Genomic DNA, 26230 nt, shown 5'->3' on the forward strand with positions numbered 1-26230 from the left:
TTCACCTGGCGAAAGTGACGTCACGCAGCTGCTTTGAAGGTAAAGTGACGCGTCCCCTTTAAGAGGACCTCCCCTTTAAGTTACCTGCAGCCACACCTGAACTGCGCTTCCTCTAACATTTCATAACATCGGGAGAACGGCCGAACCGAACCAAAGCCGGGTCCAGAACGGACAGCGAACCGGAGAGTGTCTGTGAGTTCCTCGGTGCCGCCGCGCGCACAGCTCGTCAGTTCCTCCGCGTGGGCTCGTGTCTTAATGACGTGGGAGTAGTTTGGAAAAGTGCGCAGTTCGTCCCGCTTTGGACCCGGGAATTCAGGACGAGGCGGAACATGCGCGGGTTCGGGTTCCTTCGTCCGATTAACCCTTGTGCCATCCTATGGGGTCCAGATGACCCCCCCCCCCCCCCCCCCCCCCCTTCCATTGAGGTGTTCTCCCTACCATGACAAAGGTGGATAAAGGTGGAAAGATTTCATGTACCTTCACCAGTGAAGATCACAAATCATTGAAGAAAAAAGGTTCAGAGCTCTGTCTAGTGGGTCTAGATGACCCACCTCCCAATGTAAAAGTACCTAGGATAGATTAGCACAAGGGTTACTCCGCTTTCGCTGTGTACATGAGCCCTAGCGACTTGAACTGGTTTAACTTGAGAGCATTGCAGTGGACCTTAAGGCCTGCCATTCCACCTTAAAACCAACGCCTGAACACTTTCCAATCACAAGACAAACATCTCATGTTGTTCAACCACATTTTCCGATCTTCCATTTCTATGTGGGGGCAAAAGTCTTTGGGGTAGGGGTGTGTTTGGCGATACAATACGTGTACCGGAACACATCTGAATATCAATATGCCTTCCATTGTAATAAAATGGTCAAATTCCGTTTATTTAATGATCAAATGTTAACCACTGCAACTGTATCTCATATGGAAGTTGTTTTTACCCAAGAAAATTCATAATGCTTTTATTTTGGCAACTTGGAACAGTCAACATTGTCTGATTTCCACAATATAATATTTTTCAGGCTAAGAAAAACATAGAATGAATACTTCTTAAATGATAATGTGCTAAAGTACGATTGGGGAAATGAAGTTCTGTTTATTTCCAACATTAATGTAGATTCTCCAGAACTTTAAACCGGTTCAGGAGTCTGAATGGGGATTTTATAAATAAAGGAAAAAAACAGTCATTCTTTCCAGGAACATTAAAGTGATGATGATGAGGCAGGATAAAAGGATGAAGGAGATGCTTTAATGTGGCTATGATGCTTTATTTCTATGACAGTCTGCTCTTCAGCTGCAGCTCCGTAAACAGGGATTTCACCGCTCATCGCCACGACGATGGCCTTTTTTCAGAGCGTTGGATCCACCGGGTCACTGACCTAGAACTTTGGCCCGCTTTGCCGATAGCATTTTGTCTCTGTGCATCTGCTGCAGAGCTCCACTCGGTTTTATCTGAGCTACAAAGAACCACAATCCGTGTTTTAAATGATGATTGCAGCATCTTGAGTAAATACTAAGTAGTTTATGTCTCAGAACAACAAAACAAGCTACTTTTTGCTGAGTAGGGCTGCACGATATGAGGAAAACTTGCGATATGCGATATTAAAGATTAACATTGCGATAACGATATAAATTGCGGTGTATATAAAAAAATAGAAAAATGCCAAAAACATCATTCCCATTTCATTGCAACAGTTTAAAATTATACTCCAAATGACCCTCATCGACATAGGTGACAAACATCTAACATAATAGGCCTCCATCTGATTGGTCAAAGCATAAAGGGATTTATTTGATTTGTTAAAAGCGTCAAGCTGCCATAACATTGTTTTAACACATTTGGGTTTACGATTTATTGCGATATTCGCAGTCTTTTGCGATATGCCTATTGCAGAGCTGGATATTACGATAACAATAACTTTGCGGTATATTGTGCAGGCCTATTGCTGAGATGTTGTAGTTTTGTGTGTGTAGAACCGTTCAAAGAGGTTCAGTTCTGAAGGTTTAAATGTGTCTAAAGCTTGTAGATTTGATGTAAGAACTTGTAAAACAGAATGTGAAAACCTGGGCACCACAAATCTGCATCCGTGTGTAAAAAGCTTCTGTTGTAAAGTTTGACAAACAAAATCACAAATGACAAATTCCCATTTGCAGGTGTTCATTTAGCGTTACAACTTCAAATCTGTGATTCCAACTGCTCAGACCTGCTGGTGCAAATCACAAGTGAGCTACAACTGCGCTCTGATTTTTGACAAAGTCCTTGCGAGAAACTTGTGTCAAAACTGACACAGCAGGGGGGGGGGGGGGGGGGGGGGGGGTTAGAGTAGAGGGTAGTCGACCAATCAGAGAGCAGGACCCAGAGGACTTGGTAAAGTTAGAAAGGTCTTCACAGATGCGAACTTCCTGCTTCAATACTTCTGATAAACGTTCAAATGTGACAGCAAGTCTGTCATTTTGTTTGAACACAAATGCATTTCTAAAAAAGATCATTTTTTCTGCTTTTTATTGAGAATTGTTCTATTCCAGCAGTAAATGCAGACAGAGCAGCAAGACAGCGGCCAAGGGACCGTCATCAAATTGCTAGCTCAGTGAAAACACCATTCTGTAAAAGTAATCTCTCAAAAAAAGAATAAATATCTATATTTTTATGAGCTGGTAATGAAGACTTGTCAGCATTTTCATGTTACAATCAATATTTTGTGAGAAAGTATGTCTTTGTTTCATATTATTGGTTATGTTTACATTGATCATCAACACTTCAAACGCATTTTGCGGCCCCGTGTTCCTCCCAGGGCCACGCCTGTCTGAGGGGGCGCTTTGTAATCAATTCCCCTCACTGCGCGGGGGGGGGGGGGTAGGCTGGACTGTTTTAGCCGTGTTCTGCCCTCTCCCCGTGGGCTCCTTGCCTCTCCCCTCCCTCCTTCTCCTTCCCCGACACCCCTGGCGGGGGGTGTGCCGGCGCCCGGACCCTGCACGGTCCGGGTGTCACCGTGCTGTCCGCGCCCGCCCATGCGACACAGGGCCATGGCGGGGGAATCAAGCGTGCCAGCGATACCCGCGGGCCCAGTGGACGGGAGCTGTGCGTGTCTGCAACCGCTGCAGCGGCGTGGAACCCGGACGGCTGGATGCTCACGTGAGCCCCCCCAGCCTTGTTGTGCGGGATGCGAGCCACGCCGCCTCCATGGCACACGTCCAACTACGACCTTAGATCAGGCGAGACGACCCGCTGATTACGGGATTATGGGATTAATAAAGCTGATCTAATCTAATATTTAATATAATATTTAAATAATTTTTTCAAATGTTTATACATATCCACTGCTTTTCTCAGCCTAAAGGCCTGATCCAATCCATCAAAAATCGCTAAAATATGGTGACAGCCATCAAAAGTCAAGATATTGGGATTTGTGCTTCATGTGTCCACTTTATTCTATTGGATAATTTTGACATTTAGTAGTTATTGTGTCCAGAAAGAAGAGAACTACAATGCAGCGCATGTCATCCTATTGGGACTCCAGTAATACCAAGTTAGATGCTGAAATTGCAGGTATGAAGGAATCTCTGAACTTCATGTTAAGGGACGTCAGTGAAGTGGTAAAAAATCAGAAAACACTGACAGGTCTCATGGAAAAAGAGATCCAGGAGCTACAGGCTGTCATCAAACAAAAGGATGTAAGGATTGAACTCCTGGAGCTAAAGGTGGATGAGCTTCTGCTCACAGAGACCAGACATCAGAGTTATGCTGCTGACCCAAGAAGGGATCGAGAAGGTGAAGATGCTCCACCTGAGGAGCAGCAAGTGATCCAATAAATGAGAAGTAAAGACATTCATCTGGACAGTCGACACATCTCAGCATACCACACTCTGCCAAGTAAGGAGAAAAAAAAGATTTGTGAACAGAAAGCACAAGGTGGAAATCCTAAAGGAGGCAAAGAAACTGAAAGGCACTGGAGTTTATTTAAATGAACACTTGACCAAGAACAACTCAGACATTGCTTGGACATGTCCTATCCTGAAAAAGCAACATAAAATACAAGAAAATACTGGACCAGGAATGGAAACGTGTTCATAAAACTAAATAGATCACCAGAAGCTAAAGTGGCAGCAGTGAGACAAGTGAAAGACTCTAAAGTTCTGTTTTAGTTTAGATTCTGCTGACAGAATCAGACTGTGGACTATTCTGTAGAGGCCAGGGGCCTCATTTCTAAAGGTTGCGTACGCACAAAAGAAGGCGTACGCCACTCTCTACGCAATAGTTGAGATTTATAAAAAGCAAACTTGACGGGAAAATGTGCGGTCCTTCACGCTCTGACCCAGGCGTACGCACAAAAACGGGTGAAATGAGAAACGGCGACGCCGTCGGCAGATGGAAGAAACACGTGAAAGTGAAAATGACAATACTGCCTCTCAGAAATAACATGAAGACTTCACAAAGCAAGTCTGACAATTAACAGCTACACAAACACCCGTTTGATCGATCAGCAGTGAAACAAACAAAAAAGATCAAACGAAAATTACAACAGAAATTCAAATGAACACATATTTGCAGAAAGAAAAGTGAAATATGTTCTGCAATATTGGCATGTTGTGCAATTCATCCTCATAAATAATATAGTTAACAGAACGAAATAATGTACAAAACTGATATTCTCCTCAATGTGTCCGTCTGGAGGAGCAGATAGAGGTGCGGATGGACGGACAGACGTACAGATGTACTTATTGTCCACTGGGGAAAGTTGTTTTCATAGTCAAACATTTCTTCATAAGCTACAGAATTATGGTATTCATGCATATGCCTTTAGTTTGTTTTATTTTTGATAAAACAATGTATGGCGTATGTCTCAACCATTCAGAAAGCAACAAGAAATTACATTTGCTGATCAATTTCCCATTTCCACGTGGATTATTACCGACATCTGTAGCTTGTCAGATGTAATTAAATGGAGGGAAATAAAATGCTCCATCACAATGCGTAATGACGCACAATGGCTGATCTTAGAAGATGTGGCAAATGGAAGAATTCGGAGTGAACGCATCTTTAGACAGCAAGAAGACTTGTTGAGTGGCTTATGAGCCGGTTCCAACTTCCTCCAGCCGTCCTGTTGGACCTCTGCGGGCTTTTGGCGCGTCGTGTCCCCCTCCGCCTCAGTCACCACTCCACTAAAAAGGGATTCCCCAATTATTGCCGCCAGTCTCTCATCATCTCAAACTCAAACTTTATTTATTTATATAGCGCCTTTCATTTCAGTTAAAAACACAAAGCGCTTCACATAAAAGCAGATAAAACAGTCATAAAAACCGAAGTTTGTTAAAAACAGCAAACAAAGGACAATCACACAAAGATGGGACCCCTCCCTCACCCCCCCAACCCCCCAACCCACCCACCCACACCCCACCTACCCAGTTCCCCCCATAGAACCCTGAACAGAACCAAAGAACTGCACTTAAAGAAGTTCTGGTTTGGTACTGCTGCAAGGAAACAATATGATGGGGATCCATTTATTCCAGCCCGACCACAGGGGTCAGTACCACAGCGCCCGCCCAGCACAGAGCAGCCCAGGGCCCACTCCATGGCTATTAGACCACAGAGCGGGACCCCAGCCCACCCAACGAGAACGGGCACTGCAGCATCTCATCAGGAGGGGTCAGCTCCGGTGCCCCCCCCCCCCCCCCCTCGTGGCAGACACACTCTGGCGATGCAGTGCTATACGTTTTTTTGCCTTGACTTTGATGTCCGACCTTTTCTTTTTTATTTCGGCCACGGTCCGAGGTTGTGAGGCTGCAGCATTTACGGCGTCTGCCACCGTTTGCCACTCACGTGCCTTTTTGGCATTAGTAATGCCCACACTGTGCCCTCCAAACAACACTTTTCTCCTCTTTTCCACCTCGCCAACGATAACTTCTACTTCACATTGAGTGAAGTTACGTTTTATTGATTTCCTCTCGGTGTGTGCCATGGTTTCAATCAATGAATATTCATTTGTGGGCGTTTCACGGACTATTTATGGGCAACTATGGGCGTGTCATGAGGCCACAAAAGCTGCGCTGCATTTAGAATTGGTTGTGTTTTATTAAGGGAAAGATCTATAGGATGTGTGTGCGCACGGTTTTATAAATCCCAATATTTCTGTGCGTACGCACGTCCTATGTTTCATCCGTACGCCACTTCTGACGCAAATCCTACGCAAAGTTTTAGAAATGAGGCCCCTGGACTTTATTTTCGGCACAAATGACTTCTAAGTTTGATTATACAGAACATGGACTTTATGTTTTTTTATTAATGATGTGGATCCAGAGACTCATGTGTTTAATACGTTCAAGGATCCCTGCAGATATTACTGTGAGGAACAACTCAGTGAAGTTAAAACTGAGGGAACATTTTCTGTTATTCATTTCTATTGTCGAAGTCTAATAAGACATTTGAATAAAATGACATATTTTTGAACACATTTAAAGGAACATTTAAAGTAATTGCTCTGTCAGAGACATGGATAATTAAAGGGAAGGAGAACGATTTGAAATTTGATGGTTATGATTTGTATTTCAATAGCAGAATGAATGGGATTGGAGGGGGGGTCGCCCTTCATATTGACAACGGTTTGAAATAGAAACTGGTAAAATGTATGACTTCTGCTATTGATGATTGAATGGAAAGTGTTGCTGTGGAAACAGTTACAAAAAAACAAAAATATGACTGTTGGATGTGTAGATAGGAAACCAGGATCAAAAATGGAAACTTTAAGGACAATTTAGAAGATATGTTAAGTAATCTAAACCAACATAAACAATTAATAATCTGTGGAGATTCTATATAGATCTCATAAAACTTAATTCACTTTTACAAACACCTGATTTATTTTGATTCATTATATAGTAAAGGATTGTATCCTTTCATTACAAAGCCTTATAGAACAACAACTAGTGCAACTTTATCTAAAATGTAAAGCGCATTCTAAATAAAATGTATTATTATTATTAATAGACAATATTTTTTACCAATATTTTGTAAGGTCAAAGAGATTAATAATTAAGAGATTAGTAATTAATGACATAAGCGATCACTTGCCTGTATTTGCTTTATTTGGCTTTAAATTGCCCAAAAAGTCAGCAGAAATCCTTCAAATATATAAAAGAATAAGGAATGATGAAACTGTGGACGCCTTTAGAAACGATCTCATAAATCAAGACTGGAATGGAATCTAAACAGATGATGTAAACGGTGCATATGAGGCTTTTCTGAAACATTTACAGTAGACACTGTCCAGAAGTAACCGTAACAGAAAGCCACACACAGATGGTTTATTATCAGACACGGTAAATCATCACCATTTGTGCCCCAACACAATGTTGATGAAGAAGAAAACCTTTAATCTCCACTTTCATGAGGAATATTTGTGAACTGCTGAGCACCATCTTTTTCCTTTGATTTTTTTTTTTAATAAACTGAGACTTTATCACCACTGGTGTTGGATACATTTGCAGGAATGTGTTGATCACAACATCCCCAAATCCTTGGAGGACTGATTGTTCTAAGATGGCCTTTGAACAATGTTACAATGCTGAGGACCTCTGAAGGCCAGGAGAAGCTGTCATAATGTCAGCTTGAAATCCAGCAGTGAACTGAAAGTTGAAGGTTTTATGTGACTGCATGCTTTTGTTCAGGTGAATCTTTGATCTGCTGTTGACCTTCTGGCTACGCTGCATGATGGATGACAGAGGCAGAGGGGAGACAAACCCAGGAGAGGAGAAGGTTGTGACATCTTCAAGAGCCTGCACCCCACAGCGGGCAGACAGACGGGCAGATGGACTGAGAGGTAAAGGTGACCGGAAGAGCATCAGGTCTGACACCTCCATCCATGAGGCGTCCAGCTGTACAGAGAGTGAGAGAGCGTTGGGGGCTGACGGCAAGGCCAGACAGGAAAGGCCAGAACTTCCAGGTGAAGGAATGCCTCTGAAAACCTACCTGCAGAAAGAAGAGAACCTCGGAGAGAACCGCCTGCCAGAGAAAGCGGCTCAGGTGTTCAGTCCTGCGGTGACCGTCCCACCCTCGCACTCAGCACCCAAGGATGAAGTGGCATGCTGGGAAATAGAGTCTGAGAAAAGTCCCTTCCTAAACTACACAGGAGTGGACTACGACCAGCATGGCTTCCAGTATGAATGGACTGAGACCAGAGCACCTACCAAATGTAAATACACTTTTTCGGATGTCGTTCTTTCATCCTTCAGGCTGTTGAAGTGTCTTGGATGACAGGGGTGTGCTATTGGTCATGTCTCTGCATGTTTGCTTTCTTATCGTTTAGGTGGCCTGTGTTGTTCCAGCAGAGACATTTTAAAGGTGGGCGTGTCCTTGATGATGTCAGCACTCATCTTCCCTGTCCTGGTGTGGGGTGGGTTTGTTTTCCTGCCCTTTGATGCCCCTCTTCTAGACAGCGCACCCCTCAGGCTGGTCTACACACTGCGCTGCTCTGTGTTTGCTGCTGCCCCTATTGTTCTTGGTAAGTCTGCTTCTCCCAGTTATCTGTTTCACCTGAACTCCTTAGGTCTTTCCTTTTTCACCTGTCTTAATGCCTCCCTCACCTGTCTCTCACCTGTGTGACTCAATCTTCCTTCAGTTTATATCTGTACGTTTGAAAGTCTCCTGTCCTCTGACGAAGAGATGGCAGTAAGAGCAAGTCCTTTCCATGAGCTCCAAGTTAAAGTAATTCATATACTGCCCCCTACCTGCAGAACTCAACTCAGGGTAGGGGTGGTCTGTCCTATGACTGCTAGGAGTCTCAGAGAACTGGAAAGAGACAAACTTGTAAGTGACAGCAACAATGAGAGAAAAGGAGGAAGATGAATGAAAAGAACTTCCCTGGAACAAAAAAATGTTGGCGTCAGCAGCAGTTCAGAACCAGGAAGCAAATCAACACATTCCAGATGATGCAGGTTTGTTTATGCATCAACAAGAATACAAATAAAGATCGACAAACTACAATTCAGATGTCAGGGTTTTGACTTTTTCCTTAATAAAGAGAAGAAACACACAGGAGATGAGAACTTTTTGCTAGACTTCTGCAGAAGGAGAATCAGTCTGTGACAGCGCAAACTGTCGCAGAGGAGTTCTGCCATCCTGGTGCATGAAGCCTTCTTTTATTGAAAACTGAAGGTTGCAGACATGAATGTGGGTCATTTAATCAGAAACAACAAGAACATCATATTCTACTATAATCAGAGCTATTCAAGTCATTGTTTTCTTACTGAAAGATAGAAATGGGACAAACATATTATGGAGATTATAGTGTGCACGCAAATGATAATTATTTAACTCTAACATCCCTCCCTTTTTTATCATTTCAAACACGTCATAAGTAAACACTATAAGGGGAAGGTACAACCGTAAAAAAAATGTTATTGTTTTTTTGTTTTTATTTTTTTTAGAACAAGGCATCAAACATCATCATTTCACCACTTGCTTTTGGCACTTTCAGTGAGAGATTCATACGATGCCTCTGACGTAGGAGTATTCACATGGGGAGGGGTCCTCTTCAGCTTGTTGGACAAGCTGGTAACGGATGAAAGCCTGCGTGGTAGCCTTTGCGATCATGGACATGACACAAGGCAGAGCGCATGTTGTAAAAAGACAAAATAGGCACAAAATGATGAGTATAGGGGTCAATAATTTCAGCAGGAGGTGCCACCATGGGCCTGTGGTCAGCCAGGACCAGATGTCACTGGTGGGACTGGCGCCAGGACTCGCAGACTTAACATAGGCTTGCAGCTCTGCTAAGTCGTGCAGTGCGGTAGAAATGTCCTGTCCATCACTGGTGCCGTCCGGGATGAAAGTGCAGCAGGTGTCTCCAACCATTTTGCACACACCTCCTGATGATGCAGTTAGGAGGTCGAGCACGAGTCGATTTTGCAGAACCATAGTTCTTATGGCCGACATCTCTGCTGCTGATGCATTGGAAAACTTGTAGGTGGTGTTAAGGAGTCTCAGCAATGCGTACCTGTTGCTCTCGATGTGGTCTCTTACTTCTGCCACTCCGATCCATGGAAGGAGTGATTGTCCGAATTTTGCTCCTCCACCCCAGATGCGGAACTCCCATGGGACTCCAGTAGTGGTAGTCATTTGTAGGGCGTTCATGTGGAACTCTGGTGCAGCACGTTTCCGTCGTGCGGGGTGGGGTGTTCGGACGGTTCTGTTCATGAAGAACACAGGTGGAACCAGAGGGACCAGAGCACAAAGGCCTCCCCAGTTTGGAGGAAGGGATGCATAGGCAGTGTGTCCGCACAGGAAGTACCAATCAGCTAGGACCCTGGATCCTCGGTCCCCAGGCACTATGGTACTGCAACCTGCTAAGTTTTGCCTACCTTTGGTCTGGTTTGTTATGTCAAATGTCCGTTTGATCAGGAATAATCCACAGCTTCCTCTGATCCTGTTGGCTTTCTGCATACAAGCTGAGTAGTTAGACCGAACTGTAAGATTGTAGTCACAGAAGGTCAAGGTAACGTTACACAGATGCCAGGGCACCATGCCCACTTTCACTGTGCCATTGTTGTATACACAACGTCCAAGTGAGCCAGGCTTCATGCTCACCAAAGATATCACCTCCGGGAGCTTAATGGGGTCTTGTGGTAGTGGCAACAGGTCTCTCATTGGGCCACATGGTCCACGGGGGTTATTGGGAGGAACCCAAAACCGCTCAGAGTAATTCCTTTTGCTCCAGGAGTTGAATGTCCTCCTTTTAGTTCGGTTGTAGCCAGGGTGTGTGCTAAGTTCATACAGGCAATCTTGTTGTCTTCTGGTGATATTGCCTGGACGGAGACCTGTATTGTGGGAAGCATACGGCATGAAAGTACACACATAACAGCTGGTGATGTTGCTGTCGTGTGCAGTTCTGTTCATCAGTTGCCACCAGAGATTGGTACTGTAGGAATGATCATGGGTGGCAATATTTAGGTGAGTTGTCTTTTCATACAGATCCCATGAGCGGTGGACGAGGTTGATACCGCCTTCTCCTGGTTTCTCCATTGCTAGGAAAGTCGGTGCGACTAGAAGACATGCTACAGTCACAGCGCAGCTCCGCACCCACCTGCTGCGGTCTCCCAGCAGTGGGCCTTCCATGCTGCTAGGTTGCAGGGTCACTTCAAAGACCCAGGTTCTAATGGATGTTGGGTTCGGCTGGTTTCTTCGCTGACGATTGAGACGAACCGCCACTAAAAGACGGAACCCCTTTGTAGTCAGACTTCACCACAACAGCCTCCTTTAGGCCTCTGGTGCACGCTGCAACTTACAGTGACTGAGATGTATCCAGCTATTTTTACTGCCGTGGGTGTTGTTAGGAGGACTTGGTATGGTCCCTCCCACCGTGGGCTGGCCCAGTTCTTCCTTTTTAGGACCTTGATGAACACCCAGTCGCCTGGTTTCACTGGTGAGCTTTCCTGTGGAGATAAAGAGTCAGATGGTAGTAAATTTGCATTGGACACCTCCTTCTGGTTTATCATTCTTATGATAAAATCTGCTATTGTTTGTTCTTCATTTGCTTTTTGTAAGTCTGTGGCTACTATAGGTAACCTATAGGGCCTTCCATAGACTATTTCAAAGGGTGTCAGGCCATCGGATGTAGGTCTGATTCTCATGTATAGTTTTACTAGATCTAAACACTCTGGCCATGGTCTTCCTGTTGTTTCCATGCATTTTTTGAGTCTGCTTTTTACTGTTCCATTTGTGCGTTCCACAAGTCCTGCACTTTGTGGGTGGTATGCACAGTGATTTTTCAACGTCATTTTTAGGCTGGCGGCCATGTTTTGGATGATGGTGTTAACAAAATGGGCTCCATTATCACTATATATAATTTCTGGTATTCCATAATTGGGAATGATGGTTTTACAGATACCTTTTGCTACTGAGATCGCGTCTGCTTTTTTGGTAGGGATTATTTCTACCCACTTTGAGAATGCGTCTATTAGCACAAGGCAGTACTTATAGGGGCCACTTGCCGTAAGTTCAATGAAATCCATGTGTAATACCTGGAAAGGGTAGGATGGCTTAGGAAAAGTTCCCCGCTTTGGTCGCATATTACCCTGTGGGTTATGCCGTATACAGGTAGGGCATGTTGTACAAAACCTTTTTAAGTACGATTGTAGGCCAAATGCTGTAAAGTGACTTTGTATGAGCACTGTCATTCCTCCTGTCGACACATGGCATGGCCCATGTGTCGCAACTGCTGCTGCTTTGAACAATGATTTCGGGAGTACAGGTTTATCATGCAGTTCATAAATTTGTTTTTCAGTTATTTCTGCTCCTTTTGATAACCACAATTTCTTTTCCTGCAGTGGAGCTGAGCTTTGCATGTCATGCAGGATGCTAGTGTCTAGGAGTTGTGTGTTTTCTGTTTCTGCAGAGTATGTTTCTGTGTTGTGGTGTCCTGCTGCAGCTTGTTTTGCAATTTTATCAGCAAGCCTGTTCCCTATTGAGATTGTGTCCGTGTTTGCAGTGTGTGCAGCACATTTACAAACTGCTAACCTTGATGGGGCCTTTATGGCTTGTAAGAGGTTAAGTAAAAGTTGTGCGTGGGTGATGGGTTTGCCTGTGGAAGTTTTCATTCCTCTGCGTTCCCATTGTTTGGCAAAATAAAAAAGTGTGGAAAAAGCGTACTGGCTGTCTGTGTACACGGTAAGGTCTTTCCCTTTGGCTAATTCACACGCTCTGGTTAATGCTATACTTTCATCTGCTTGTACTGACATGCTAGGAGGGAGCTGAGCTGCTTCAATGATTGTTTTAGGTAACTGGACAACAGCGTAACCAGTTTGGTTTTTTCCCATTTCCGTTTTTGAGCAAGAACTGTCAACAAACCAAGTCATGCCGGTTGTTAAAGGCGTGTCAGTTAAGTCTGGACGTGGTAACTGTAACTTGTCGGTTGCTTCCAGGCAATTGTGTGGCTCGCCATCTTTTGGGAGAGGTAGCAATGTTGCTGGGTTGAGAATGTTGCACCGAGTGATTGTGATGTGTGGTTGGGCTAATAACGTAGCTGTGTAAGAGAGATGTCTCGCGGGTGAAAGCAAGTTCATTTTGCTTTGTAGAAGTAAAACGTCAACGGCATGAGGGACTAAAAGTTGTAAAAGATGAAATAATATTACATCTGCCGAGGAGGTTACAGCCATCGATGCAGCACAAACGGCCTGTACACATGGTGGTAGAGATTGGGCAACAGGATCAAGCTTTTTTGAGTAAAATGTAAGGGGGCGTAATTTGTCTCCGTGTTTTTGCATAAGTACAGAAGTCATGTACCCCTCCCTGCAGTCCACTGTCTGCACGAACGGTTTGGAATAGTTAGGCAGTGCTAATGTGGTAGTGTTGATTAGATCTTGTTTAAGGTTTGTAAATGCTTTTTCCGCCTCTGGTGTCCACTGTATCTTATCTGTCATGGTCATTGGTTTGGCGTGAATCAGGTCAAGGAGGGGTTGAGTGACAACCGCATAGTGGGGTATCCAAGCACGGCAGTAGTTGCACAACCCGAGGAAAGACATCATTTGCTTTTTAGTTTGTGGCTTGGGGGTGTCTGCCACAGCTTGTTTTCTGGTAAAATGGATTTGTTTTCCTGCAGCTGTCAAAGTGTGACCTAGGTATGTGACTTCCTCCTTTACCCATTGCAGTTTTGCCTGGCTTACTTTGTTTCCTGTCTTGTGGAGGTGGCGCAGCAGTGCAAGGGAATCTTGTTTACAGCTTTCTTTATCTTCGCTTGCTACTAGTATGTCGTCTACGTACACTATGAGCTGGCTTTTAGGTGATAGCTGCAGATCAGAAAGGCAAGCCATAATGGCCTGTGTGAAGATAGTGGGAGAGTCTGCAAAACCTTGGGGGAGTCTGGTATATGTGTATTTAGCACCATTGTAAGTAAATGCGAACCAAAATTGGGAATCTGGATGTATTGGGATAGAGAAAAATGCATTACTTAGATCTACCACTGAAAAAAACTTATGGTTTGGCTTGAGGGAATTCAGCAGTGTGTGTGGGTCTGGTACTAATGGGGCTCTGGTCTGCACTGCTTCGTTTACCGCTCTTAAATCCTGGATCATACGCCAATCTGTTTTGTTTGCTTTCTGTACAGGAAAAATAGGGGTGTTACAAGGGGAGTCAGGACATGGGCGGATAATGCCACTTTTCAGTGATTGTTCTATGACTGGTTTTATACCGACTGCAGCTTCTGGTTTTAAGGGGTATTGTCTAAATCGGGGATGCCAAGATGATTTCGGGGTGATCTGAACAGGTGGAATGGACCTTAGTAGCCCTACATCCGTAGGACCTTTGGTCCATAGGTCATCTGGAATTTTGGCCAGGTCTGCTAAATCTCTGTCTGTAAGGTAAATTTCAGCTTGTCATTGCAGGGGGTGGACTGCTGCTGTTCCAGTGAGCACTCCAGTATGTGTAGTGCGCCACATGTTGGTGGATGGGCTGTAAGCCCAGCGGGAGTCATCAGTGTGATAATCAGTGGCCGCACATGCCAGTTTTAGCCTTTGTCCCACATCTGTCCATGAGATGTTTTCAGGCTTAAAAAGGGGAATGTGGGGGACTGCGTCTAACTGATATGGAGGTTCTGAGGGTGGGACCACATGCACGGCTGCGAGTGAACGCCTATCTGTATATAAATGTGTTGTTCCTACAAGGGTCTGGTGCTGGGAGCAGAAATTCAAAATGTTTGGGTCAGACGGGTCGTTGTAAATTGCCATAGTAATCTGAAGATTACTATAGGCCATTTCATTTTGGGGTTCCTCTAACGATTCTCGTGCAGTGGTCAGCATGCAGGTCGATTGTATGTGATTGTTGTTTGGGAGCAAATCATATGAACAATACACTCTCTGATTTATTTCAGTGTCAGCAACGTAGGAACCGTGTGGTGTTCTAAAAGCTCGCATGCCGTCTTTTACTGGAACCACAGCAATTCCTAGTTTTACCATTAGGTCGCGTCCTAATAAGTTAACGGGGCATTTTGGGGACATGACTACTGTTGCGCTGATTTCTTTTCCTGTTTCTGGGTCTATAATGCTTAGGGGTTTAGACACGTTTTCAGTTTCGATCTGACCATTTGCTGCCTTTACTTTTATTTGATGTTTGGATTTCATTATTCCTGGTACCTGCGTTTTCACAACTGTTTTACATGCTCCGGTGTCACAAAGAAATGGTATGTCTTTGCCATTTAATGTTAACATTACCCATGGTTTTTCATAAAGGGTGTTTAAAATGTTCCAAGCTGAGCAAACGTCTACTATTTCACTACGATTGCTTTGGTCATCATCTAGTCAGAAATCATTCCCATGCAAATGGCATGATTGCTGATTAGGTGGTTTATTGGGTTGTCCGTGATTCGGACCTTGTTTGTTGTTTGGGCATTCTGCTGACCAGTGGCCGTGGCCACCACAGCACCAACAGTCTTCTGAGCGATTAGGGCCTTTTCTTCCCCTGGGATTACCACGTCCTCTGCCTCGCCCACGCCCACGCCCCCGCCCGCGAGGTGTGGGTCCGTGGAAAAACACTGCAGAGTGTGGAAGAGCATCTGAGGTGAAAAACACATCAGGGTTTTTCTTTTCTTTTGTAATTCTTTCAACGTGACGGGCCCATGTCATGGTTTGTGGTACTGAGCTGTCATCAGATTCAACGTGATGGGTACGAACCCATTCACTAATTTCTGGCCGCAATGCTTTCAGGAGACCATTTTTTTAACTGTTGTTGGTAAGCTGAGGCTGGGTCCTCATTGTGTGTAATGCCACTGTGGGTCTTAAATTCTTTTTCAAAGCGGAGGGCAAAATCGTCTACCGGCTCCCCTGTTTTTTGTTTTATCCCTGCCAGGTGGGAGTAGTTTGCTTTCTTCTTGAATATTGTTCTACTTCTGCCTTCCAAAGCTGTCCAGGCTCTGTCATAGCTGCTAGACAGTGCATCGACAGGGGCAGGAAAAACTTCATTTTGGCCATCTCTGCCTGTATAATCCCCTCTTACTCTAGCCCAATGTTTTCCCACTGATGTTTGGGCTGCTTGGCCAGCCTCATACCCATTTAGTCTGTACGAGAGTATAAGATCTCTCATATCTTCTATCCACTTCTCTACATCTTCATCAATGGGAGTCAGCCCTTCAACAGCCCTTCGAGCTTCTTCCAGGGTCCAGGGTCGGAACACATAAAGGTGTTCGGGCCCTCTTTCGCCTGGATTTGGATTAGCCACCTGAATCATTGGATATGTTTCTGTTCCCTCAGCCCGATATCTGAGGGGGGGTTTTAGCTCGGATCTGTCTCTGAAATCGTAAGTAGGGGGCTCGGGTGGAGGTGGGGGCAGAGAGGTAAGGTCTGGGTATAATGAGAGGGAGACATGGGGACTGGTCAGGGACAAACGTTGTACTGCAGGTGTTTCCTCAGTTTTTGACTGTAGCATGTCGGCTACTCTCGCAGCCTGCTGGCGTCTGCTACAGAGCTGGGTTTCGTTATCTTCCGGACGTACGAACATGGTGATAGGAGTCCCTGCTTCTTTTGATTTGTTTGCTTTTTTTGTCTTTCGCAGCCTGGATATCTTTTTTACGTTTATCTGCTTCTCTAAGCCAGTGTCTTGCACAATCTAATTCTTTTTGTTTGTCTTCCATTTTTTCCTTATCTCTGGTTTTTCCAGCTACACTTGCCTCTAGTTTAACAACTACTTCTTTCCATTCTTCTGTTTTTAGCTGTCCTTTCACACCATACTTTTTCTTCCATTTTAACATGTATCGCATGCTGTTTGGGTCTTTTCGTGCCATATATTTTTCATCCCCCTGTAAAGGAGCCCCGTCAGGGGATTTACTCATGTTGCTACCCATAATCACACTGTAGGACGGTGAATTTAAACACAAATCAATTCTAATCGTCTGCAGTCCACACTTTTGAAATTATGGAAAAAAAAATGCAAAAGGAAACCTCCGAGATTACTTTGGTGACCTCGGCCAACCAGGAGGTATGGCACGCTATGTCCCGAGTTCCTGGTCCAGGGAGATCGAACTAGCTCGAATCTCCGACACCAAGGTCACTTTGATATTAATGCGGAAAATAGGAGGAGAAAAATAAAGAAAAGACAAATGTAAAAAAAATGTAAAAAATGTTTTTTTATTTTATTTATTTATTTATTTTTTATTCCCCTTAGCCAGAAACCTTTTCTGCTATTCCTATTCTTTGCGCTTGGGACTGGTTACCCTTTTTAGCCAGAAACCTTTTCTGCTATTTTTACTCTCAACACTGTGATCGTATGCAAAACTCACTCAGTCCTGTGGTTCATCACTTCCGGTCGGATCTCGTCAAGCCACCGCTGGCAGATGAGGGTTAGACTTATGACGCTGGCCCGGCGAAGAATTCACCTCCCGGGACTTTCTTCCGGACAGCCTATATTGTCCGGGCGTGCACGGCTTCAGCGCGTCGTCCTCAGTCCACCACCGGTGGGTATGTTGAGATCCGGGTCACGGCACCAAGATGTCAGGGTTTTGACTTTTTCCTTAATAAAGAGAAGAACCACACAGGAGATGAGAACTTTTTGCTAGACTTCTGCAGAAGGAGAATCAGTCTGTGACAGCGCAAACTGTCGCAGAGGAGTTCTGCCATCCTGGTGCATGAAGCCTTCTTTTATTGAAAACTGAAGGTTGCAGACATGAATGTGGGTCATTTAATCAGAAACAACAAGAACATCATATTCTACTATAATCAGAGCTATTCAAGTCATTGTTTTCTTACTGAAAGATAGAAATGGGACAAACATATTATGGAGATTATAGTGTGCACGCAAATGATAATTATTTAACTCTAACACAGACCATACAATGTCTAAGGACTTTTTAAGTCTTATTGACTCTTTTAATCTTGTTCAGCATGTGTCTGAACCCAAGCAGGAACGTGGACACACACTTAGATAGATAGATATAAACTTTATTAATCTCCCAAAGGAGAAATTCAGGTGTCCGGTAGCAAAACACACAACCACACACAACAAACAACAGTAAAAAGACAGTTCACAAAATAATATCAATTCATATCAGGCAGGTTCATTAAACAGCCTGATAGCAGTAGGGACAAATGAGTTCTTAAAGTGCTCTGTCCTGCAGCGCAGTGAAAGGAGCCTATTACTCAGTGAGCTCCTCTGACCAGACATCGTGTTGTGCAAGGGATGTCTGGGATTGTCCAGGATGCTCTGAGTCAAAGCCCTCATCCTCTCCTGCAGCAGAGAGTCCACCCTCCTCCCGATCACAGATGCACATCTCTTAATCAGTTTGTCCAATCGAGTGCAATCCCTTGTGGTCATTCTGCCACCCCAGCATACAACCCCATAGAAGACAGCACTCGCCACAACCGACTGGTAAAAGAGGAGCAACATGTCAGTACATACATCAAAGGACTTCAGCTTTCTCAGGAAAAACAGCCTACTCTGCCCTTTCTTATACAGAGCATGAGCCTACTCTGACCAGTCCAGTTTGTGGTCAAGGTGCACACCCAAGTACTTGTAGGAGTCAACCACTTCGATTCCCCCACCATCGATGATCACTGGGTGGTGGGAGGACTTCCTAATAAAGTCAATGATCATCTCCTTGGTCTTTGATGTGTTCAGCACAAGACCATTGTCCCTGCTCCAGGAGGTGAATCTGGTGATGAGCTCCCTGTACTCACTCTCATCCCCTCCCTTTACACACGCCACAATAGCAGTGTCGTCCGAATACTTCTGGACATGACAAGCTGCAGATGCATCATTAAAGTCAGCAGTGTAGAGTGTGAAGAGAAAAGGCGATAGTACAGTTCCCTGTGGTGCTCCGGTGTTGCTCATCAATGTCCCAGATACACAGTCTCCTAGTCGGACAAACTGTGACCTAAGAGTCAGAAAGTTGTGGATCCAGCGAACAAGAACTGGATCAACTCCCATACTCTCGAGCTTCCCCTTCAGCAGCTGAGGCTGGACTGTATCAAAGGCACTTGTGAAATCGAAAAACATCACCCTCACATATCTGCCAGTCCCTTCCAGAAAGGAGAGCACCCTATGGACCATATAAAGGACTGCATCCTCCACTCCCATACTGTCCTGAAGGGGACTGAAGGGGGTCAAGCGCCCCCTCCACCAGGGGTTTGAGCCTCCGGAGTAGTAGCCTCTCAAAAGTCTTCCTTATGACAGATGTTAGGGCAACTGGTCTATAGTCCTTCATCCCTGCAGGCCTTGTCACCTTGGGCACTGGGACAAGGCATGAGGTCTTCCACAAGCCAGGGACACATCCTGTCTGAAGACTCCTGTTAAAGATGGTTTGAAGAGGCACCGCCAGCTCTGACGCACAGTCCTTTGGCAACCGTGGTGATATTCCATCAGGACCAGCAGATTTCCAACCATTCAGCCTCCTGAGCTCTATGCACACTTCCTCTATTCTTATAGGTGTTACAGCATCAGGGCTGGAGCTGGAGCAGGCGCTGCTGGGTGGAGGAGAAGAGCAGGTCACAGCCGCAGAGGTGTAGGAGCTGCCACTTGGTGGAGTAGAGGAACCAGTCACAGCAGCAGAAGTCAAGGATCTGTCACTGGGTGGAAAAGGGGAGCCGGTCACAGCAGCAGAGGTGGAAGAGTCACTGATGGTTGGGCGTGTACAGAGTCAAACCTATTATAAAAATGGTTGAAGTCATCCGCCTTGGCCACATCACCAGGCACAGTCCATCCCCTCTCCTTAAAGCCAGTAATGGTTCTCATGCCGCTCCATACCTCCCTAGTGTTCTTATTCTGCAGCTTCATCTCAAGCCCAGATTTGTAATCCCTCCTGGCGCGCTTTATGGCTCTACTTAGATCATGTTGAGCCACCCTTGCTTTGTGCCGATCACCAGTCTTAAAGGCCTGCTTCTTCAGGTTTAACAGGTGCTTCATATTGCTTTTAATCCACGGCTTGTTATTGGGAAAGCAGCGTACTTTTTTCAGAGGCACTGCCACATCTGTACAGAAGTGGATGTAATCAGTGACACACACCACAGCCTGATCGATGTCACTGTCTCCCACCAGCAAGTCCCAGTCAGTGGATTCAAAACAGTCCCTTAGCATGGCTGCTGTCTCAGGAGTCCACTGCCTAAAGGATCTGGTAGCTTTAGGCAGCCTCATCACACATGGCTTATATGATGGTCTGAGCTGACTGAGGTTATGATCAGACCTACCAAGGGGGGGTAGAGCCACTGCAGTGTAGGCAGATCTTAAATTCACATAACACAGGTCCAGAGTGTTTTTGTGTCTAGTTGGACAGTTCACATATTGTATGAAAACCCCTAAGTGAGAGCTCACATCAACATGATTGAAGTCCCCCGATATTATGATGAGCGCCTCTGGGTGTGCAGACTGAGCCCTCGCAGCCACTTCCTGGATGATGTCACACGCTGACGATGGGTCCGCCCGCGGCGGAATGTAAACAACAATGGCGACTACATTGGAAAACTCTCGTGGAAGATAGTATGGTCTTATACCGACCACCAAGAGCTCCACATCACGAGTGCAGATCTTGCTTTTGACCGTGATGTGACCGGGATGGCACCACTTGTTGCTGACCAGCACAGAAAGTCCACCGCCCTTCGTTTTTCCGCATAGTTCCACCTCTCTGTCCACTCTGACGAGTGCGTAGCCGGGGATGCTAACAGCTGAGTCGGGGATCACGTCAGTCAGCCAGCTCTCTGTGAGCAGATATAAACTCACACGGTATGCCTCGTCAGTTCTTATCAAGGCGACCAGCTCCTCACACTTATTCTGTAGAGAGTTTACATTCCCCATGATAATCGATGGGACGAAGGGCTTGTTTCTCCACCTTCAAGCCTTTAGTTTAGCCCCAGCACGGCATCCACGGACGGGCTTCTTAATCTCCGGAGGAATCAGATGTTTACATCTGTTCGATGTGTGTCGTAATTGAAGGAGGATATCTCTCGAGTATTTGTAGATGCACATTTCGGTCAAAAAGGAAGAGAAGAAAAAGCACAAGAAGCTACTTTTGACAGCAAAAACACAGCGCTACACGAACTTGCTGCCACTTCAGTTGGCGCAACCGTTAACAAGTTGATCTGGTGCTGACATATAGACTCTCTGTTCCTAACCTGGTGGTATGTGTTGCCGTGTTTTCAGATCACATGCCTGTTTTATTTGACATCACTCTGCCCTCCTGTAGGCCTGGAGCTCCGGCTCGGTGCATCCGTATCATCAATCCTTCCACTGCAGCTCTTTTCTCTGCTTCTTCTAATCAAACCAGTGTCATCCCATATTCCACATGTTCTATTTTTTTAACTGGACAGCATCCATGCGGTTTGACAATGATTATCATCAGGAATAGCAAAGACAGCAGTCTTCCCCCCCTCTCTCTAACATCCCTCTCTCTTCTTCCCTTCTTTCCTTTTCTGTCCAGTCCAACACCAAAGATTTTCAAACATGATTGAAATTAATAAAGTTTGGCCTCAATTCCAAAAGGGGTTTATTCAGACATACCTCTGGTTTGTCTGAAGATTAATAACCCCTGTTGTTAAAGTAAAATATGTCCAACACAAGAGGCCCTCAGCTCTCATCTGTCTGCCCAGCTGTTGGACAGGACAAGTTAAAAAAAATAAAAAAATAAAAATAAATAAAATAAAATGGATGGTGGAATGTGAAAAGGAGGGGGAGTGACCAGCCACCCCCACACCAAGACCCCCTCTGTTGTTGTGTCTTGCCCTGTAACCTTTGACCAGTTTGAACCAGTGACTCTTTGCAACACCTGAAGCCCTCAGGTTCCCCCTCCGATGTGGTTCCACCCCGATTATTTAAAGAGGTTATCTCTACTCTGTGACCTGCAGTTCTTGCTGTTGTAAATGGCAGCCTTTCCTCTGGTGTGTTCCCTAGAAACTGTAAACATGCTACAGTGCAGCCATTGATCAAGAAGCCTAACCTGGATCCCTCTGTGCTGTCCAATTTTAGGCCTATTTCCAAACTCCCTTTCCTCTCGAAGATTCTGGGAAAAATTGTGTTTTGTGTATGTCCACTTGAAGGATTTTTTAGATGAAAATGGCAACCTTGAGGTTTTCCAGTCTGGCTTCCATTCTCTACACAGCACTGAGTCAGCTCTGATCAGGGTGTTTAATGACATCCTCTTAGCTACAGATGCTGGGGACCATGTGGTCCTGGTACTACTGGATCTTACGGCTGCCTTCGGCACATTAGATCACAACATCTTGATCTCCCGGTTACAGCAACTTGTAGGCATCCATGGCACTGCTCTGTAGGGGTTCAGGTCATATCTAGAAGATAGAACGTTTTGTGTAAACCTCAATAATGTTCAGACTTCCTCTGCTCCTCTACTGTACGGGGTCCTTGGGCCTCTGCTCTTCTCCCTTTACTTACAGTCCCTGACAAAAGTCTTGTCGCTTATCCATTTTGTAGAAACAAAAGCGTCTAACCTCACTGTTAATGAATCCATTGGTTTTAGAAATGTCTGATATGAAAGCTAAAACCCTCCCAAATTATGTTCAATATACTAAAATAAAATTCCTTCACTGAAGAAAGATTGATCATTTAATGAACACAGAAAGGTCACATTTTGGCAAGACAAAAGTTTTGTGGCCTACAGAGAGTAATGTGAAAATGTAACAAATAATTTACTTCAAAAACAAAAATATGTTGCATAACATCAGTGAATTAAGTAGTGCTACTGTGAGATCCATATTTAATATCTTGTATGACTTCCATGAGCTTGACGGACAGCATCCATGCGGTTTGACAATGATTATCATCAGGAATAGCAAAGACAGCAGTCTTCCATGCCTCCCAGAGTTCATCCAGACTCTTTGGTTTGGTCTTCCATGCTTCCTCTTTCATTCTACCCCAGACATGCTCAATGATGTTCATGTCTGCTGACTGGGCTGGCCAGTCCTGGAGCACCTTGAGGAACTTTGATGTAGAGATGGAAGTATACCATGGAGCCCCATCCTGCTGCAGAATTTGACCCCTTTTATGGTTGGGAATGTAGGAGGTAGCTAATACTTCTTGATATTTTAGGCTATTGATATTGCCTTCCACCCTGCAAATGTTTCGCTCCCCCCCATACTGGATGGAACCCCAGACCAGGATTTTCCTGCCACCAAACTGAACTGTTTTCTGGGTGATTCTAGGGTCCATGCGGGCTCCAGTTGGTCTCCTGTGATGTAATTCAGCTGAAGACTCATCTGAGAAATCCACCGTCTGCCACTTTTCCAGCGTCCATCCTTTTAGCAGGCTGTGGGCCTTGGCAAATGCCACACGTTTGTTCAATTGCCTTTTGTTTGGTGCTGGTTTCTGGGCACTGATTGGACCATGGAGGCCATTTTGAGACAGAATTCTACAAACTGTTGTGGTTGACACAGGGACTTGAGGTGACCAGGCCTGGTGGAGCTCTGCTGCAGTGGAAAAGGGGCTGGTCCTCCCCAGCAGCTGTCTTGGGGGGTCTGCCGGACCTGGGCTTGTCAAAAACATCTCCAGTCTCTTCAAATCTTTTTCTTATACTTTGTACTTGACGCTGAGACACATTGAAGGTGTCAGCCACCTCAGCAGTGGATCTGGTCTTCAGCCTCTTGATAATCAACGCTTTAATTAAGTGCTTGGAGGAATTAAAAATCTGGATGGCTCTTCATTCTCTCCACCTCAATGAGGAATAGACAGAGATGGTTGTCTTTGGTCTCCGTGGCAACAGTGGGTCACACCCCAAAACTCTGGACTCTCTCACACAATCTGTTAAATCTATTGTCACAAACGTAGGAGTGAAGATGGACGACGGTTTGAATTTGGACAAGCAGATCAGTTCAGTGGTGAGATCCAGCTTCTTTCAGTTAAGGCAGCTAAAGTCAATCGTTCTTATCAAGAAGCACTTTGAGACAGTAATCCAGGCCTTTGTTCCTACTAGATTACTGTAACTGTCTTTCCGTTGGTGTCTCTCACTCATCCTTGCTCTCCAGCTGCTGCAGAACGCTGCTGCAGGCTTGGTAACTGGAAGAGAGAGCATATCACACCAGATCAGGCTGCCTGTCCATTCTAGAGTTGCTTTTTAAATTCTTGTATTTGTTTTTAAGTCTTTAAATGGTCTGGCTCCGCCCACCTCTCTGAGCTGCTCCAGCTGCTTTACCCTTCCCGCTCACTTAGATCAGCTGCTCCTGGATGAAGGACACTGTAGAAACTCAGTGTGAGTTGATGTTTTCATTGGTTTTATTGATTTTATTCTGTTTGTTTTAGTTTGTTTTGTTTTTACCCTGCGTTGTTTAGCACGTTGGTCAGCTTCTGCTGTTTTAAAAGTTCTTTATAAATGAAGTTGACTTGAGCTGACAGCATGTCGGGCCTGGGAGGCCGTTCGGCCATGGACTTAATGCTGTCGCTGCTCAGCTGGTTTTCTTTTACCGCACATTGCTTTTGCGGCAGCTTCCGCCGCGCAGCTTTGGCCAACAGCAGGAGATTAGAGGACTGGCTGAGGAAGCGGACCGAGTCCTGGTGGCTACCAGTCGTTTCACCGTGCAGACACTGAGGCCTGGCTGTAGGAGCCTGAGGATGTTCTGGTGTAGTTGTCTGCAGTCTCAGAAAGGTGCCCTATAAATAAAATGTGTAATTATTGTTAACATTTGAATCAAAATAAATCAAATTGTTAATCAAATTTATCAAATCAAATGAAAACATGTGTGAAAGTAAAAACTACATAAATCCTTTACTAAAAAGATGAATTTGAAGTTTTTTCCTGAAAACCTTCACAGTGGAGCATCACTTTTGGCTGTTTTAGAGCTTAGAACAATTCTTAAGTAGTTCTCGATTTTGGTATTTTCTTAAAATATTGCAAAAGTGTGGGATAAGCCGTCATCCTGATTCATTCTGAACCCACAGACTGTTGTGGTCGTTGGGGTCACGACCCAGTTATGATAAAAGTCAAAAGGTTACTTAAAAAAATGCAATTGCCAGTGTGTGTTCAAGCTAATATTAAATTAATATCAAAAGGAAGACCCTGCTTATGCTAAATGAGACGTAATAAAACAACATGTTTTTCTATAAATGTCTGCTTGCTTTGTGAAAAATTGGGTGTTGAAACATTTGTCATTTTAGAGTGCACCCACCCAAAAGCCGGTTTACACAGCCTGCAGAACAAAAGTGGAGGTTTCTGCCTTCAGACTGACCATGAACGTAGATGTGAGACTTTGCCTGGCCTTTGCTGACCCCTGCCGGTGTTGGACTGTCCTCCTCACACCTTTGTGCCTCTGTGGTTTCTCCCGTCTCTCAGGTTGGCTGGTTCTGGGTATCAGTCGGCTCAAGTCAGCCTCGACCCCAACTTTGTTTGATGAGAATCTGAAAGAGGCAGAGTGTAAGGAGGTTGCTGTGCACCAGCGCTTCATCACAGACTCCGCCTCCCTGTTCCTGATCTACTTCCTTCAGATGGTTGTCATGGCGATGTACCTAACCCAGGAGCAGCTGAAGCTCATCCCTCTGCTGACTATTGTTTTTGCCTTTGGACGGTGAATTTTTAAAGCAAAGCAGTCAGAATCATTGATAATTAATCCATAGAAGTGATGGCCGTAAAGCTTCATCTCTTTTCCTTTTTCCAGGCTTGTCTACTGGGGGGCGGCAGCCTTTGGTAGCAGCATCCGGGGTTTTGGTTTTGGCCTGTCCTTCCTGCCAGGAGTCGTCATGATGGCTGCAAACTTCTATTTCATCTTCTTGGTGGAGGCAGATGGCTCCATCTTCAGTGCTCAGGTTCCCCCTGTAGAGGTGCTGCCCCCGCCCTCTGGCAAACAGAGGTTCTGGGGCTGAGTTCTGCTTTCTGAGCAACACAGCATCTGACTTGTAAACCAAACCATTCGGTTTGAATGTTTAGTACAGGTTTAGGGTCGCCTCCACCTTCTTCAGATAAGTCATTTTGTTTAAGGTTATATGATTTAGTTATTGTTCTGCTACTTGTTTTTTAAGCTTTAATTACTTTTGTAAAAATGGTTTTAGAATCCTGAAATATTTGAAAACTGCATTTATTTTTCTTGGTTTCCCAATAAAACTGTAAAACTTTCCTCAACTCTGATGTCAAATCATTTGGAAAAAGAGAGAAGTGAGTGAGAACGTGCATCAGTACTTGATTGCCCCTCTGTATTTACGAGGTTTTCCTAGAAAATATTGCAATCATTAAATTTGCCTTCTCTGATTTTGACAGCTTTCTGGGTACTGAAGGCTAATTTCCCTTTCCCTCCCCTATGAAGATTAGAAAATGACGGCTGCCCAGTGAACTCTTTC

General features: G+C 44.8%; 1 protein-coding gene across 1 annotated transcript; it reads left to right on the plus strand.

Annotated features, from left to right (window-relative positions):
• Positions 1–56: 56 nt before the first annotated feature.
• Positions 57–26015, plus strand: LOC101174395 (transmembrane protein 79). The gene is made up of 5 exons (XM_023963874.2): positions 57–192; positions 7660–8183; positions 8298–8492; positions 25233–25464; positions 25555–26015. The coding sequence occupies exons 2-5, from the start codon at positions 7700–7702 to the stop codon at positions 25757–25759; spliced, it is 1116 nt and encodes a 371-aa protein (XP_023819642.1). The 5' UTR covers positions 57–192; positions 7660–7699; the 3' UTR covers positions 25760–26015.
• The last annotated feature ends 215 nt before the right edge of the window (positions 26016–26230 follow it).

Source organism: Oryzias latipes, chromosome 16, assembly GCF_053564925.1.
Source record: "Oryzias latipes strain Hd-rR chromosome 16, Olatipes_Hd-rR_3.1".
Lineage (NCBI taxonomy): Eukaryota > Metazoa > Chordata > Actinopteri > Beloniformes > Adrianichthyidae > Oryzias > Oryzias latipes.

Coding starts and splice junctions, on each gene's coding strand:
- LOC101174395 (XM_023963874.2), top strand. CDS start 7,700: ATGATGGATGACAGAGGCAGAGGGGAGACAAACCCAGGAGAGGAGAAG. Junction 8,184..8,297: donor GACCAGAGCACCTACCAAAT/GTAAATACACTT, acceptor CTTATCGTTTAG/GTGGCCTGTGTTGTTCCAGC. Junction 8,493..25,232: donor TGCTGCCCCTATTGTTCTTG/GTAAGTCTGCTT, acceptor CCCGTCTCTCAG/GTTGGCTGGTTCTGGGTATC.